This window comes from Typopeltis vanoorti, chromosome 10 (assembly GCF_054136105.1).
Source record: "Typopeltis vanoorti isolate ZY-2024b chromosome 10, IOZ_Tvanoo_1.0, whole genome shotgun sequence".
NCBI classification, from domain to species: Eukaryota; Metazoa; Arthropoda; class Arachnida; order Uropygi; family Thelyphonidae; genus Typopeltis; species Typopeltis vanoorti.
This window is the reverse complement of record NC_143558.1, coordinates 52,693,710-52,711,019: the sequence shown is the minus strand read 5'-3', so window position 1 is coordinate 52,711,019 and position 17,310 is coordinate 52,693,710. Positions and strand designations below refer to the sequence as shown.

Sequence of the window (17,310 nt, the reverse complement as noted above, 5' to 3'; positions counted from 1 at the left end):
TCAGACAATATAGACCATTTTACGAAGTAGATTTTCTATATTGTCTGACACTATACTACATACTGCCAGTTTATCTTCATTCATAGAGTCATATCCAAATTTACATTTGCTAATGAGATATACTGCAACAATAGATTGAGCAAGATAAAAAGCTTTGCTTGTTTATACACACAACTTATAGGATGTGGAGAATTAAACAACTAGGATAACCTCCTCCTAATCATCTAGCTATTTCATTCTCCAAGGAAAAAAATTTTTATTTTATCTTTTAGTTTAGTTATTATTATTATTATTATTATTATTATTATTATTATTATTATTATTATTATTTTCAAATAAATGATTAAACATTTTAAAAAACAGAATTCATATCTTACTCTAATTTCCTGTAAAGTGTTCTCAATTCCTTGACTCTGGTAGCCAGAAGGAGGAGTATTGTATAAGTCAACTAACTTTTCCTCTATCCATTCTTTTGCAGATGTCATTTCAGTAGATACACTATCAAAGTTGGTTTGAACCAACTCCAGACTTTGTAGTTTACGTACCCCTCTTTTTCTGAGATCCTCCAATTTTCTTTCTAGAGATCTATATAACAAGTAATGCATATTTCTTAAAAAGAGTACAACTGAAAATTATTTGCTGAAGAATTATGAAAAGTTAATAACATTTCTAATCAAAAACGTTACTTATAAAAATATTAAAGAAATACTACAAAGCACATACTTTGAGAACATGAATAATACCCATATTATAATGAAATCATATTATAATGATTTTAAAACAGAAGTCAATTATAGTGACCTGGGATATAGGTATTATTGCATTTCTAGAGTTATCAACTTTAAAATTTGTACAGAGGAGAAGGATACACAGTAATATACTTAGATTTCACAAAGGCTTTTGATAGATTACAGAATGATAAGTTGATAGTTAAACTAGAGCGGATGGGGTTGGATATTAGATTAGTGCATTGGATTGGAGACTGCCTATCTGAGAGGTATCAACAAGTTGTGTATGGGGGAGCGATATCCAGGAAAAGGAAAGTTACTAGTGGTGTGCCTCAGGGGTCTGTTTTAGGCATTTAACTTGTATATTAATGATATTGGTGAAGATTTGGATGGAGATATTCAGTTGTTTGCAGATGATGCAAAGTTGGGATGAACCACGAAGAGTAGTGAAGATGTTGTGGCCTTACAAAAAGAAGACTTGAATAAATTGGGTGATTGGACAAGGGAATGGGGATATGAGTTCAATGTTGCAAAATATACGGTTTTAATATTTGGAAAAAAAAAATGGGATGTAGAATTTATGCTTGGTGAGGATATATTGTTGGAGGTGGAGGAAATAAGAGGTCTGGGGGTGATAGTGGATAAGGATCTCAAATTTAGGGGACACATAGCCAAAATTGTGAAGACAACACAAAGGCTTCTGGGAATGATGCTGACTTGTAGAAGTAGGGAGATTCTTGTTCCATTGTATAAAGCTTTGATTAGGCCACACATGGACTATTGTGTCCAGATTTGGTCACCGGGTTTTCAGAAGGATGAAGAGGGTGTTGGAGAGGGTCAAAGGAGAGTGACTAAGGTAGTTTCTGACCTCTGTAATGTCGAGCATGAGAAAGGATTGAGAAGATGCAACTTGCAGAGTCTGGTGGACAGGAGGAGGAGGGGGGGGGATATGATATATACCTACAAGTTATTAAGGGGCTGTTATAGGATCAATGCTGGAGAAGTTCTACAGAAAATAGTGGGAGATCAGGGGAGAACCAGAGATCCCTGGAAGCTGTATAAGGAGAGTGTGAGTAGGGGAGTGAGAAGCAGGTTTTTTTCATGCAGAGTTGTGAATGATTGGAATGCCTTGCCTGTGAATGTGGTGTCTGCAGAGAATTTGAGTGTGTTTAAAGCATAGTATGATGAGCTGTGTGTTTGATAAAGGGACCTTCTAGATGAGTCTTTGACTCCATGGAGGTCTTGGGTAGTAATAATAATAATCTACACATCACTTCCTAAACAAGTACTTCATGATCACTTTCACGAACCAGTGACATTGTCACCACCTCATTTACAACTAAATCTTGTGAAATTATCACCAAATATAAAACAGTAAAGCTTCTAGTTACTTCAGTCACATGCTGCTTAAGATATTTATCTCTCAGAAATTCAACAAATTCACTCTCCTTATTCACATACACTATCTCCTTCTTCCATTCTATATTCCTGTAATTAAAGTCTCCTATCAGAATCACCTTGGTTTTACATGCCCAACTAATTTGCCTAAACATTCACAATCAATATTCCCTTCATTCCCTGGCCTAAAGCAGCATCCTATCAGATATTCTAGCCTGTTAATTTCAACTTCACATCATACAGATTCAAAATCTGTACATGCACTATCAACCTTCACACTCCATGGATATAATTCCTCTGCAATCATTAACAACATTTCTATCCTTCCAGAAAATTATATATCCTTCTATTTCTATTCCCGACATCACATCCTCCTCAGACAACAGGTTTCACTTATTCCAATTACCTTTGGGCATACTGACTCAATCAATGCAACTCAGCTCTCTTATTTCAAATATGCATTACAATTGTGTACAAACAGCCATTCTACCAGCTCCAAAATTCTGTATTCTAGCTGCTATACCACACCTCTCTCTCTCTCTCTCTCTCTCTTTGATCTGACCACTCCCGTTTCCCTGATCCTGACATGCATTTCCATTCCCATTTGTCTCATCCTCACCTTTATGCATTCCATTACCTTTTACTGCTGATGCAACCACATCTTCAACCTCATATCCATCTTCCACCTGTTGAACAATCCATCTAATTATACTATCCTGCTTCACAAGTAGAGTCTGATCGCTTACTACATTAGTTCATTAACTCTGTGCTTTCTCAGAATAGCATTTATAAATGCCCAACATCAATCCCATTCAAATACAATCCTTCAACTTGAGCCATTCCAACTTTTCTTCAAATTCACTCTCCAGATTTACAAATCGAGCCTGCTTTGCCTCACCCAATTCAGCCATCTTATTATTCATTATCTCTGCTCTCCTTCTCGATTCACTGTTGTCATATCTGAGCAACATGCCAACGACTTTTCAAACAACACTCTCCTTTTTTACCTGCTGAAATAACTTCTTCATGTCTTTATCAACATTCTTTCTTTTCCGAACTAAGTCATTTGTGCCCACGACTACCACTAATTTTGATGCCTCGTCTATCCTTTTCTGCAATGCATCAGATATTTGTTTCACAAAAAATTCTTTCCAACAGGAAAGCATGTTTTGTGTGTGTTATATATTATTATTATCCTATGACCCCATGGAGTCAGAGTCATCTAGGAGGTATTTTTGCAGGCACACAGCTCATCGACCTTGTCTTCAACACATTCAAATTCTCTGCAGACATCACACTCAGGCAAGGTATTCCAATCATTCACAACTTTGCATGGAAAAGAAATCTGCTTCTCACTGCCTTGCTCCCTTGCTAGGGAGCATAAATCTTTTTTCATAAAGAGCTTCCAGGGATGACCTCTTGATCTCCCACCATTTTATGAATAGCCTCTTCAACGTTAATCCTACAGCAACACCTTACCAACTTGTATACCTCTATCATATCATTCCTCTTCCTCCTATCCACTAAACTCTGTAAATTGCATCTTCTCAATCATTCCTCATACTCGACATTCCAGAGGTTAGAAACTCCGTTAGTCAGTCACCTCTGGACCCTTTCCAACATCTCTTTATCTTTTTGAAAACCAAGAGACCAAATCTGTGTACAATGGTCCATATGGGGCCTAATCAAGGCCTTATACAATGGAACCAGAATATCTTTACTTCTATAAGTAAATGTCCTTTGCATCATTCCCAGAATTCATTGTGTTGTCCTCACACTTTTGGCAATATATCCTCTAAATTTTAGATCCTTATCCACCATCAACCCAAGATCACTTATTTCTTCCACCTCCAACAATATATCCCAACCAATAAATTCCAAATACCATCTTTGTTTCCCAAATTTTAAAACTCTACATTTTGCAACATTGAATTGGCATCCCCACTTTTGTCTCTATTCACACAATCTTTTCAAGGATATCTCCATTTTTGTAAGGCCACATCTGCTCTACTCCTCATAGTTAATCCCCACTTTGCATCATCTGCAAAACAACTGAATATTCTCATCCAAACCTTCCCCAATATTATGAACATACAAGTTAAACATCAGTGCCACAAAATCAGACCCCTGAGGCACACCACTAATGACATTCCTCTTCCAGGATATGGCTCTTCCATACACAACCTACTAATGCCTATCAGATAGCCAATCTCCAATCCAATGGGCTAGTCTAATATCTAGCTCCATCTACTCTGTTTTGACTATCAACTTATCATGGAAGTAATCTATCAAAATCCTTTGCAAAAATCTAACAGATAAGCTTAGGTGTTGATGGTTATTCATGACTTATTTTTCACGGTATTAACAACACCACAAACACTTTTATCAACAACGATGTTTTATTAACACTTATATTTCGCTGATTTTCAACTCAGCATCATCAGAGCACAACACACATGTAAACGCGACAGTGAGTGAGTGAAACAATAGTTTCACTCACTAGTTTCATTCACAAACAATAGTTTCATTGTTTCACTCACTCACTGTCGCGTTTACACGTGTGTTGTGCTCTGATGATGCTGAGTTGAAAATCAGCGAAATACAAGCGTTAATAAAACATCATTGTTGATAAAAGTGTTTGTGGTGTTGTTAATACCATGAAAAATAAGTCATGAATCCTTTGCAAAATCTAAGTATCCTACTGTGTATCCATTACCTTTGTCCAATGAAGCCGTCACCTTATTCTAATAAGTAAGTATAAAACATAACCTCCCTTTAGAAAATCCATGCTGTCCATCAAAGATAATACCATTGTTGTCAACCTAATTCTGAATCCTTTTTCTCCCTAGCCTCTCCAACACACTAACCACAACAACTGACACACACAGATAGGCCTGTAAGTTGATTATTGAGTTCTGTTGCCTTCCTTTTGATTCCAACTCCCTGCACATTCCTTCAAAATACATGGTGCTATATTATCGAATCCTACAGCCTTATTAACATCAAGTTTGCTCAATTTCCCATATTCCTCTTGCTCACTTTCATTCAGCCTCTCCTCCTCATCATCAACTGCTCTCAAACTCTCCAGAATGTCACATTCACAACAATAAAGACGTTTATGAACTGATCATTAAATATCTTAACTATATCCTCTGCAGCAGTTGTTCTTATACCATTTTCTTCGATCAGTGTCATCCATCCACAATCATTCTTTTCTTTTGCATGCTACATATCGAAAGAACTGCCTTTGATTTTTTTTGGCTTCATTAACTAACTGCCACTCATAATCAACTTTTGCTATCCTTACCAACCTAGTTACCTTTCCTTACCTGTTCTTTGTAATCCTCATAGAACTGATTACCGATTATGATATATTTAACTCATGTATTTTATTTTTTCTTCCTACACTTTTTCCCGACTGCACGTGATTTTTCATTTCAACCTTACAGTATGGTTCTACATGTTCCCATCATTCTGATATTCATATAATACAGCTATGTCTGATTCCTGTTTCTCACTCCCTGTTCACACTATCCTTATACAGCTTCCATGAGTGGCCTCTAGTTTTACCCTTGCTGCCCTCTACTCTATAAAATATCTTCTCTACATTAATCTGATAACAATTCATCACCCACTTTTATGTCTCAATCATATCTCCTCTTCTTCGTCTATTCACAAGGCTCTATAAGTTGCATTCCCCTCAATCTCTCCTCCTATCTGACATTCCACAGACCTGACAATAACTTAGTAAACCTTCTCTGGATCTTCTCCACTACATCCTTATCCCCCCCTCCCCCCAAAAAAAACCAAGCAACCAAATCTGTAAACAGTAGTCCATATGTGGCCTGATAAAAAATATAATACAAGGGAACCATAACCTCTTTGCTTCTGCATGTCAATGTCCCCCTCATTATTGCCATAATCTATTTGGATGTTCTTACAATTTTAGCAATGTGATCCCTGAACTTCGAGTCTCTGTCCACTATCATTCCATGAGCCCTCATTTCCTACACCTCCTTTAAAATTTCTCCACCTCCCAACTTTGTCTACCAAATTTCAAGACCTTGCACTTTGCAACATTAAACTGACACCCCGATCATCTGTCCAGTCACATAATCTATTTGGATACTCTTGCAAGGCCACAATGATTGCTTTATTTCTCATAACCGTTATTAATCTTTATTTCTCAACTTTTCATCACTGGTGAACAGCTGCACATCTCCAGTTAAGCCAGTCGCAATTTCATTAATATAAAGTTAAAGAATAAATTGTCCCAAAACAGATCTCTGTAACACTACACTAATGACCTACCTCTTTTGGGATACCACTCCTCCGTACACAACCTGATGATATTTATCTGAGAGCCAATTGGCTATCCAACTTACTAGCCTGTGATCCAATTCCAACTGTCTTCAATTTAGCTACTAGCTTGTCATGTTGTAGTTTATCAAAGGCTTTTGAGTAATTTAATTATGCTGCTGTATATGCATCTCTTTTATCGAGGGAGTTTGTCATCTTGTAATACATAAGCTGATTACTGTAACATGACCTCTCCCTCACAAACCCATGCTGATCATCATAAAGAATACTGGTATTATCACTCCACTTCTGAATCCTAGTCCTCATCAACTTCTCTAATACCTTAACAACAATCCGAAATATTCAGATTGGCCTATAATTTGTAGCCTTAGTCTTAAACTCCCCTTTGTATAGGAAGTAATTATTTCTCACCTTCCATACCTTTGGGACCTGCCCTGTTGCATCGCTCATGTTAAATAGTTGTGTCATTAATTTAGTAGGGCATTCTCTTTAGACATGTGGTAATCATCATCATCCTCATCATTCCTATCAAGGATTCAGGCCAAGAGTGGCCTGTTCCGGCCTTAGAAATCATTGTTGAATCACTTAAGAGGATGCATTGGTTTTCTTTTTTTTCTAATGTGATGATATACTCTTAAAATCTACTGCTTTATTAATCAAGTTTACTTAATTACTTGTATACTTCCTGCTCATTCACTATCAGCCCTTCCTCTGCCATACATTCTACCCTCCAGCTTCTTCTGATGTTGCCTTCATGAGGATGAAATGCACTGATAAACTGATCATTGAATAATTCAATGATTCTCTGTATTGGTTAGCAATCTGCCAGTGCATCAACTAGCATCATCCTCCAATAGTCATTTTTCCTTCTACTTCGTACACATTGAAAGAACTCACTACGATTTTTCTTTTGATTAGCTTATTTCTTCTCTAACTCCACTTTTGTTGCCCTTTAATGAGTCACCTTCCTGGCTTGCTTCTTATATTCCTCATGCAACTGATCATTACCAACAATCATCTTGTATTGCCATCACAGTGCCTCTTCCACATTTCACTCTTAATCTCTTTATTCATCCATTTTACTCTTACCTTGTTTAGTCTTTTCACCTTTGGAATACACTCAGACATATCGCTGCTGCTAAACGGCTCCAGATCAATGCCCATGCAGCATCTATATTTTTCCCACTCAACTCCTCTTTCCACACTATAGCGCTCAGTTGTCTCCTAAGATTTCCATAATCTGGACCCCATGTGATCACTTCATAGTCACTCTCTCTCTCTCCAATTGGGAGAAGATTAGATAGTCCATTCCTATGCTGATGACCACCTACATGCATTCATTGCCACTTCCAGAATCCACACTCCTTACACCCTGTTCCCTAATCCCTCTGTCCCACCACATTTCCAACTTGCATTCCTATTGTCACAGTCTCTTCTCCATTCACAACCACATCAGTCCCACCTAATCCACTCTCCTGCTCATTCAAAACATCTCTGACTTCCACTGATACCTTGTCTTCGTTACTCATTACACCTCCTTCCAGCAGCAACCTTCCAAAATTATACATCTCCAAAATATTCAGATGCAGTCCATCACTCTTATACAGTTCCATAGAAAACATTTTGTGCACTCTCTCATCCACCACACCTTTTGTGATAGAATCTCCACATAGTGCTAATGTTTAGTCATTCACTACTTCTTTCTCTACACTATCATTTTTTTTTATTCTTTCACACTCTTCCGTATCCACCATGCATTTAATTTCATTCTGTGCATACCTCATTTCCATTTCTCATCTTAATCATTTCATTCAACTCTTGCATTCCAGCAATTGTTCCCACTACTGCTTTGTCAGTCTGAATTTCTTCTGTTTCTACAGTCATACCAGCTCTTGCTTTTTTAGTCAGGCACACTTCCACTTCCATAATTATGCCCAATTTTCCTTTTTTAATTATTTCCTTGTATTAAGTCTAATGGTTGGTAAAAAGGGAAACTCGAATGACATAAGGTTCAGCTTTTTTGTTTATCATTATTAATATATTTGAGGTTACAACACAATCTGTTGTAATATACACCGTTTTTGTTTACCAATGCTTCTGCTTACGTAAATTGGGCATGAAAAATAAATATTCAATATATTTATTTTTTTCATTATATGACCTATAATGAAACTGAATTTTATTATATGATCTATGCCAGTGAGAGGTACTAACTAATAATAAAGAAGTAAAAGAGTCAAAAGTTTGGTGAGTAATTTCCATACATACCTAATTTCATCTTGAAGCTTAATGCAGTCCCCTTGAGCAAGGTGTTTACCAATGTCATCAAGTATAATTTTTACTCTAGATACCAGTATAGTACTTGTCTCCATGTCATCTAGTATTTTCTGAAAGAGATGAGAAGTTCTGATTGTGTTTTATAAACTGGAGATTATGATACTTTTAAATTTTAAAAAAGCATATTCCAGCATATTTTGCTTATTTTTTTATGTGATATCTATCAGGTATAACTTTTAAAAATGTTTATTAATAATAACAAATACAGTATTAGAATTGATACTATATTTGGACTTCAATGGATTTACAACTTATGATGACTGATGGAATTATCCAGATCACTACCTATCATATCTTGAACAAATTCAGTGGTGTGTACTTCCAACATATTCTGACAATGCACCTTCCACTAATTAGCCACTTTCCATGCTGAAAATCTGTTTTTTTTCAATTTTTAGTCGTAAGACACTTATACAGATCCAGGGATGATCTTTTATTCTCTCATAATCTATTATCCTTTGTAATGTTTCCCTTCAGTCTATTTGATAGGCATCTCTCACCAACTTATATCATATCACCTCTTTCCTCCTACCTGCCAAGCTTTGCTAAAACATATTTCTTCATTTTGTTCTTGTGCTCATCATCCATAATTCGAGACAAACTTCGTCACTTGTCTCTAATGTTAATGTTAACTTATCACCAATGTTCAGCTGACAATATCTTGCAAAAGAAATCCAGATTAAGCGATCTACTTTTTAATGTTCTTTGCATTATGGTGACACTGTTTTAAAACTAACTTTTACAAATTTACTTTTACATTAAGGTGACACTTTTTTGATTAACTTTAATTAATACCCTGTCCACCATCACTCCACGCTGCCTCACCTCCTCCATCTCGTGGCGCAAGGTTCAAACAATATATTAAAATAGATGGTAGAGATAATTAAAGAGGAGGTGTTCAGAGTTCTGCAGCAAAGTTGAATTTCGTCCATGTATTGGACGAAATTCAACCAAACTTGGTAAACATTTGTAAGTACACTCTGGAACATGCTTTTTTTATTTACAGAAGATAAAAAAAACACAAAATTCTGTCACCAGGAGATATTTGGTACTAGAATCGCATGATATTTGCATAATCTCACTGTTTCTACTGATGAGTTAGTGGATATAAAGAAGACTGAAATGGATTTGCATCATTCTGATAAGATTGAAGTGCTATGAATCTCACCTTACTAGAACATGCATCACTAGTCAAGCTTAATTATTAACAACACAGTAATGCTACACTTCAAGAATTCTGACATTTGAAGGATAGGAGAAAAGGTTCAATGACAATAACAAATCTTAGAAAAATGAATTTACAATTTGACAATAGCGAATCTTTAGTAGTGAGGCTAGGACGAGGGTGCAAATGGATTATTCCTCAACAAGTTGATGAAATTGTAACAGCCATTGTGGAACAGGGAATGAATAATGCACAAGGTCTAGCAATGCTCAGGCAATATCAAGATAACTGGACATGCCATACTCAACTGTATGGAAAATCTTGCATCAAATGCTGAAGTTTTTTCCTTACAGTTTTTTCTCCCATACTCAAACTTTGCCTGATGTTCTTAGCTTGAATGGAGGTGGATGATGCATGGCCATGGAAAATCTTGTGGAGTTGACAAGGCACATTTTTATCTGAACAGTAGTAGTGTTATCACACAGTTGCTGTATTTGGGCTGTGACTAACACCTGTATGTTCTATTTACACTCACCGAAAGTCACAGTATGATGTAGTTTCACTGCATCGTTTATTATCGGTCTGTATTTTTTTGATTAACTTCATTTGACAGGACCAATGACTTTAGCAATCTCTGCTGTTAGGTATTGAGAGATGCTGCACAATTTTGTTGTTGTTCTGCAACTACAGCAGAGAAAATGCCTTGGTCCTACCATATTCATGTAGGATGGAGAATCACCTCACACTGAATTGCCGGTACAGCAAATGTTATTTATTTATTACATAAATTAAGGGGATATTAAATCCCACATAGTTTTAAAACCGAATAAGAAACTCAAAGATTGGAATCAGAGAGTTATTTATTTATTTATTTAGCCTATGACATAATAAGAAACAAAGCCACATGCCATCAAAATGTATAAATACATATTTGTGCAGACAATAAAAATAAGATGGGTAGTGTACATATAAAAATAGCAGGTAAAAAAAGTCACTAAGATTTTAAGTCTAATTCAGCTAGCCATTCAAAAGCTGAAGGATCTTGAATGGCTAGCTTAAAAACGTTAACCTTAAAAATGTTTCTTAGGTCACTGGGGTAGGCTCTTATTCTGAAGTCCTCCACAGTGTCCTGGATGGTTTTGTTTATGATCCCACAGTCACATTGGAGGTGTAGGTGATCTTCCCCACTTGTGTAAGCTGTCTGCACAGATACCATATCCTGGGCCTATCCTATTTAAGCTTTTCCATAGATGAAGTGGAAGCTCCCCTTTCGGATTTTGGTTAAGAAGAATATACTTGTTTAAGTTTGGTGGTGATTTTTCTTTCCAAGTTTCTAGCCATTTTGAATTAACATTGAAATTGCTATTTACTATTTCTTCAGCCAGTATTAGTGGAGGCCATCAGGATTTAAGGCAATTTATACTTATATATGGGAGGTCTTCATGTATTGGTAATAGGGGATTGTTGTTTATTTTTTTGTACTCTTTTATGAGAGCATCCTATTTGTGCAGGTTTGGCAGTGCAATGTTGCTCAAAGTCGGAAGCCAGTAAAGGGGAATGGATTTGACACAGCCTGTTATTATCCTCATCATTGCAAATAAATGCAGTGATGAGGATATTTTCTCATCACTGCATATAGATATGAGGACTGTTTAGCCATACAGGTGAACAATATTCTGCTATTATTCTGTCTTTCAAGGTTGCTAAATCAGGGACATGTCTTTCATACCACACATTTCAGATGGCCCCTACAACCGAGGCAGTCATGCTGTGGGAAATGCATAATTAATCACTCTGTGTTCTGTGAAGCGTTTTCATAACATTTGCTTGCTATTACATTGCGATGTATGTGAGGCAAATCAATGCAGATCTGTTGTGTTCCACTGCAGAAAATGATGTTCTAAGAACTGCATTCTTTGAATGCAGTTCTTAGAACATCTGAAAGGAGGAAAAATTGAATCACCTGTGTAAGTAATACAAACACGAAAACTGATTTGTTGTGTCTCTTCTAGCCATTACAGTTTAATTAATTTTAATTAATCCCAAACCATGTACACCAAATGTCCACCTGGTACCATGATATACGTTCTATAAAAGTGTTTACAAAAATCTTAGCTAATATGCTTTGTACAACATGTTGGAGGCTTAATGGATTGTATACAGCACTCAGAAAGGATTAAAACAAAATTTAACTTCCTATATTTCGTCTCAGTCATTGAGACATCTTCAGGGATTACAAAAAAACTAATGTAACATACACACAAATACCACACAATACTAAGCCCAACCACGTGGGTGACTCTAAAGTCTTCTCTAGGTAGAGAGTCCTCTAGGTTGTAGGTGACCTGGAATGTAAGGTGGGATCTCTGATGATAAGTGTTTCCCAAATCTTAGGAAGCTTAATGCAACCGTATTTATTATGATTTGGTCAATTTCCGAGAGCTGCTGCTGATTCTAAAAATAGTCTCTCTTTTTTGAATTTGCTGTGGTGGAGCATGGTGGTTTTTTTCATGAGATCCTGTGGGTTGTATCCAAGACATGGTCAGTCAGGCCTGACTGACCATAGTCGTGGCTGCAGATGTATGACGTGTTCCTCCAGGTGAATAGTTGCTGATCTGCCTGTCTGTCCAAAGTATGCCAGCTTACAGGAACAGGGTACTTTATAAACTCCAGGCACTGAGAGAGGAGGGAGCTGATCTTTTGTAGAATGGATAAGGGTAGAAAGTTTGTGGTGGGGCTTGAATGCTGTGTATAGGTTTTACTTTTTTAAAAATCTTGGCTATTTTTTCGGATGTTCCACGGATGTAGGGTATGGTGATGGCATTTCTAAACTTTTTCTGAAGAGAAGACTGGGGAATGGGGAGGAATTGATTATTTTTTTAATACTGTGATTGCTGTAGCCATTGGAGAGGACAGTGTTATGTATGTGGTTAAGCTCAGTTGTAAGGGCGGTTCCACTGGAGCAAAGATTGTGAGCTCTTTTGGTTAGAGTTTTAATAATGCCATATTGTTGAGCAGGGTGGTGGTGGTGGGAGAGTTTGTGAATGTATCTGCCTAGGTGCATAGGTTTTCTATATACAGTGAAGGAAAGTGTACCTTTCGGAAGGCATGTAACTAAGGTGTCTAGGAAGGGTAAACAATTGTTCTTTCCCTTTTCCATAAATTGGATTCTTGGATGTAGGCTGTTGAGGTGACTGAGGAATGAGTCTAATGTGTCTGGGCCATGAGGCCAAATAGAGAACACATCATCTACATGCCTTAGCCAGATAGAAGGTTTAAGAGGGGCTGAGTCTATGGCTCGTTTTTCAAAATCTTCCATATAAAAATTGGCAAGGGGGGGGAACCCATGATGGTTCCCTCTATCTGCTTGTAGATTTTGTTCTTCCAAGAAAAATAACCAGAATTGATTGCAAAGGAAAAGAAATCAAATCTAAGATTTCTTTTCCTTTGCCATCAGAAGGAAAAACTATTTCTAAGAGTGTTAAGGTATCAATTAAGGGAATATTCATAAATAATGAGGAGATGTCAAAGCTTACCAATATGTCTGTGTTATTTAAAGTAAGATTTTCTATTAGGGTTTTAAAATGGGTAGGGGTTCCCCCCTCTCATCCCCTCTTGCCAATTTTTATATGGAAGATTTTGAAAACCTCTATACACGGATGCTTTGTACAACTCTAGGCCTTGCAGGCTTTTAAAGTGACTTGAGCATAATAAACTATATTCATGATATACAAGAGACTGTTGAATGGTGTAATGAAATACCTACTATCATGTCTTGGTTTTATTGATTATGAAAAACCATTTGATTCAGTAAAAATTTGCACAATACTTAAACTACTATGAAACCAACCAGTGAAAGAGAGCCATGTATAATAACCATCAAATCACCACACACCAATACAACAGCAACAGTTCATTTCAATGGAAACATCTCCAATGTGGAAATACAGAGCGTATAAGACAAGGTAACACAATATTCCTCCAAAACCACTCACAGCATGCTTATAAGAAATATTCAAACTTCTTAATTGGGAAGAAAAAGGTCTGAAGATAAATGGAAGATATTTCAACCTTTTATGCTTTGCAGATAATATAGCCATCTTTTACTTCAACTTCACATGAATTACAGACTTATAAATTCCAAACTGCTAACAAAACATCTGGCTTAAATATAAACCTAAAGAAGATTTGGGTTATATTTGATAGCTATGTACAATCAGAAATAATAAAAATCAATGATGGTGAAATTGAACAAGCAAATCATTATATACACTTATAATAAGAAATATCAATGGATCAAAATATCATGGAAGAAATTAAAATATGAAAAATGCTTGGGTAAAAAGCATTTGAAAAATTACACTTAATATTCAAAAGCCAATTACCAATATGCCTGAAAAGGAAAGTTTTAAAACGGTGTATTCATCCTATATTGATATATGGCTGTGAAACATGAACATTGAATATGAAGGAAATTAAAAAACTAAGAACAACACCATTGGGTATGGAAAGAAGTATACTTGGTATCACAAGACTGGATCGCAAAATGAATACATGGATAAGAAATTTGACACTTGAAGTGGAAATGGATTGGGCATATTGACAATGGACAAAAGAGGAACTGCATTGGATTCTATGGCAGAAAATGTGACCACAATAACCAAAGTCATAGTGGATTGATGATATCACCAGATTTGCAGGAGCGACATGGGGAGAAAATCCATGGACAGACATTCATGGAGTCATCTTGGTAAGGCCTTCATCTAACAATGTATTGACAATGCTTGATGATGACAATGATAATGATATCTCTATAAAGTCCAGCAGAATCATGAAGTGTCACTTTAATCTAACTCAACTGTCACTTATCATAGAAAGTAAGTAAAATACTAAGGAAAGACCTACTTCACAAAATGCAGCTATTCCCATAGAGTATCATATTCCTATCTGTTCGTCCATTTCTGAATTTAGCTATTAAGAAAGATTTTGCTACTTTAACCACCACCACAGTGAAATAAATAATCAAACTAATTTGATACCTTAGAGTCAACTTTATTATTTTCACCATCATCATCATCATCAAATTCTTGACATATACTCTCAAAGGGTGTACAGGATATGATAGTACTACATGAAAAACTTACATCATTACTAATTTCTCATCTACAATTTTCCTCCAAATCAATCTGTTAACTGTTCAAGACTTCAACATTATCAGATCTTATATTTCTGCCTTCTAAGGCAATTTTTACTGTGTCAATCCACCTATACCTTGGTCTTGCTCAGGGCCTTTTCTTGCCAACCTAGCAGAGAACACTTTTTTGCTAATCTTTATTTGCTTTATTATTATTATTATTATTATTATTATTACCACCCCAAGACCTCATGGAGTCAAAGACTCATCTGGGAGGTTCTTTTATCACACACACAGCTCATCATACCGTGTTTTAAACACATTCAAACTCTTTGCAGACACCACATTCTCAGGCAAGGCATTCCAATCATTCACAACTCTGCACAAAAAAAAACCTGCTTCTCACTCCCCTACTCACACCCTGTTTATACAGTTTCCAGGGATGACCTCTGGTTCTCCCCTGATCTCCCACTATTCTCTGCAAAACTTCTCCAGCATTGATCTGATAACAACCCCTTACCAACTTGTAGGTCTCTATCATATTTCCCCTCTTCCTCCTGTCTACCAGACTGAAAATTACATCTTCTCAATCTTTCCTCATACTCGACATCCAGAGGTCATTAACTACCTTAGTCAATCGCCTTTGGACCCTTTCCAACATTTCTTCATCCTTCTGAAAATCCGGTGACCAAATCTGGGCACAATAGTCCATGTGTGGCCTAATCAAAGCCTTATACAACGGAACAAGAATCTCCCTACTTCTACACGTCAGTGTCCTCCGCATCATTCCCAGAAGCCTATGTGTTGTCTTCACAATTTTGGCGATGTGTCCCCTAAATTTTAGATCCTTATCCACTATCACCCCATCATCATTATTATTATTATTATTAACATCTGACCTCAATTGAGTTAGAGAATCATTGCAGGAGCTACACTATTGCATACAGTACTCATTCAACCCTGCTTTAAACTGATCCAATGAATCTACATTCATAACACACTCAGGCAATGCATTCCACTCACCAGCTGCTCTCCATGCAAAGAACCTTTAGAAAAAGAACCACATTCCAAAGACCACTGATCACCTTTGTGAATCTTTTGAGGATTCTTTCCAACATATCCTTGTCACCATGAAAACCAGGTGACCAAATCTGTGCACAATAATCCATATGAGACCTCATCGAGGCTTTATACAATGGTATCATAACGTCTGTATTTCTGCATGTTAGGATACTTAGCATTATTGCCATTATCCGATGTGATGTCTTTACAACTTGTGCAATGTGGTCCCTGAATTTCAGGTACTTGTTCACCATCACTCCTAGATCTCTAATCTCCTCTCTTCCTTTAAAGTTTCCTCACCTAGTGTATACTTTGCATCCCATCGTTGTTTACCAAATCTCAAAACCTTACACTTTGCAGCAGTGAAATGATAGTTCCACTCACCTGCCCGTTCATGCAGTCGATTAAAGTCCTCCTGTAAGGCAGACTTTATATTAAGACTCTTATTAAGAGATCTTCCTCTTATGGAATACTGCACCCCCATTTACAACTTTCTGATACCTATCCGACAGCCATTCACCGATCCAAATCAGAAGTCTATTATCCAATCCTATTTGTTTATATTTATTTACCAGCTTGTCGTATGGCAGTCTATCAAAAGCTTTTGCAAAATCCAAGTACACCACTGTATATGCATTTCCCCTGTCCAAAGTATTTGTCACCTTGTTATAATACATAAGTTAGTGAAACATCATCTCCTTTTAACAAACCCATGCTGTTATCAACCCATTTCTGTATCCTAATTCTCACCATTCTCTCTCTCTCCAGTACCTTACCACAACTCCAGATATACAGATTGGCCTATAACAGTGTTTCTCAACGTGGGGCGTACATCCCATGAATTGCCGTGGCGTACACCCCACGTTGAGAAACAACGTGTCACCTCTGCTGTCACCTTGCATAATGCTGTTATGTATTTTTTTGTCAGTTCCCATGCAGAATTTATTTCCTTACCACTCAACTTCTCATTACATGTTATAGCTACGAGCTGGCTCCTAAGCTTGTCATAATCACCAGCCTATACGAGGGACGTCCAGAAAGTAAGTTCTGTTTTTAAATATTTTCACTGCAGTGCTGCAATTGCAATGGTGCACATGCATGCTGAGTTTGTTGATTCCTTAACAAGGCTTTGGTGCCATTTTCAGACATTCTCGCAGTGTGTACGC

The 17,310-nt window shown here is 36.8% G+C and overlaps 1 protein-coding gene across 1 annotated transcript in view; it reads right to left on the bottom strand.

The window, feature by feature from the left end:
* Nucleotides 1–17,310, bottom strand: part of LOC150102416 (muscle-specific protein 300 kDa-like) — a 1,203,500-nt gene that overhangs the window by 263,836 nt on the left and 922,354 nt on the right. Inside the window, exons 62-63 of the mRNA XM_090399574.1 lie at nucleotides 8,715–8,833; nucleotides 378–585 (exon numbers count right to left, since the gene is read on the bottom strand). Coding sequence (XP_090255700.1) covers nucleotides 378–585; nucleotides 8,715–8,833 — 327 coding nt within the window. The remainder of the gene's footprint in view (nucleotides 1–377; nucleotides 586–8,714; nucleotides 8,834–17,310) is intronic.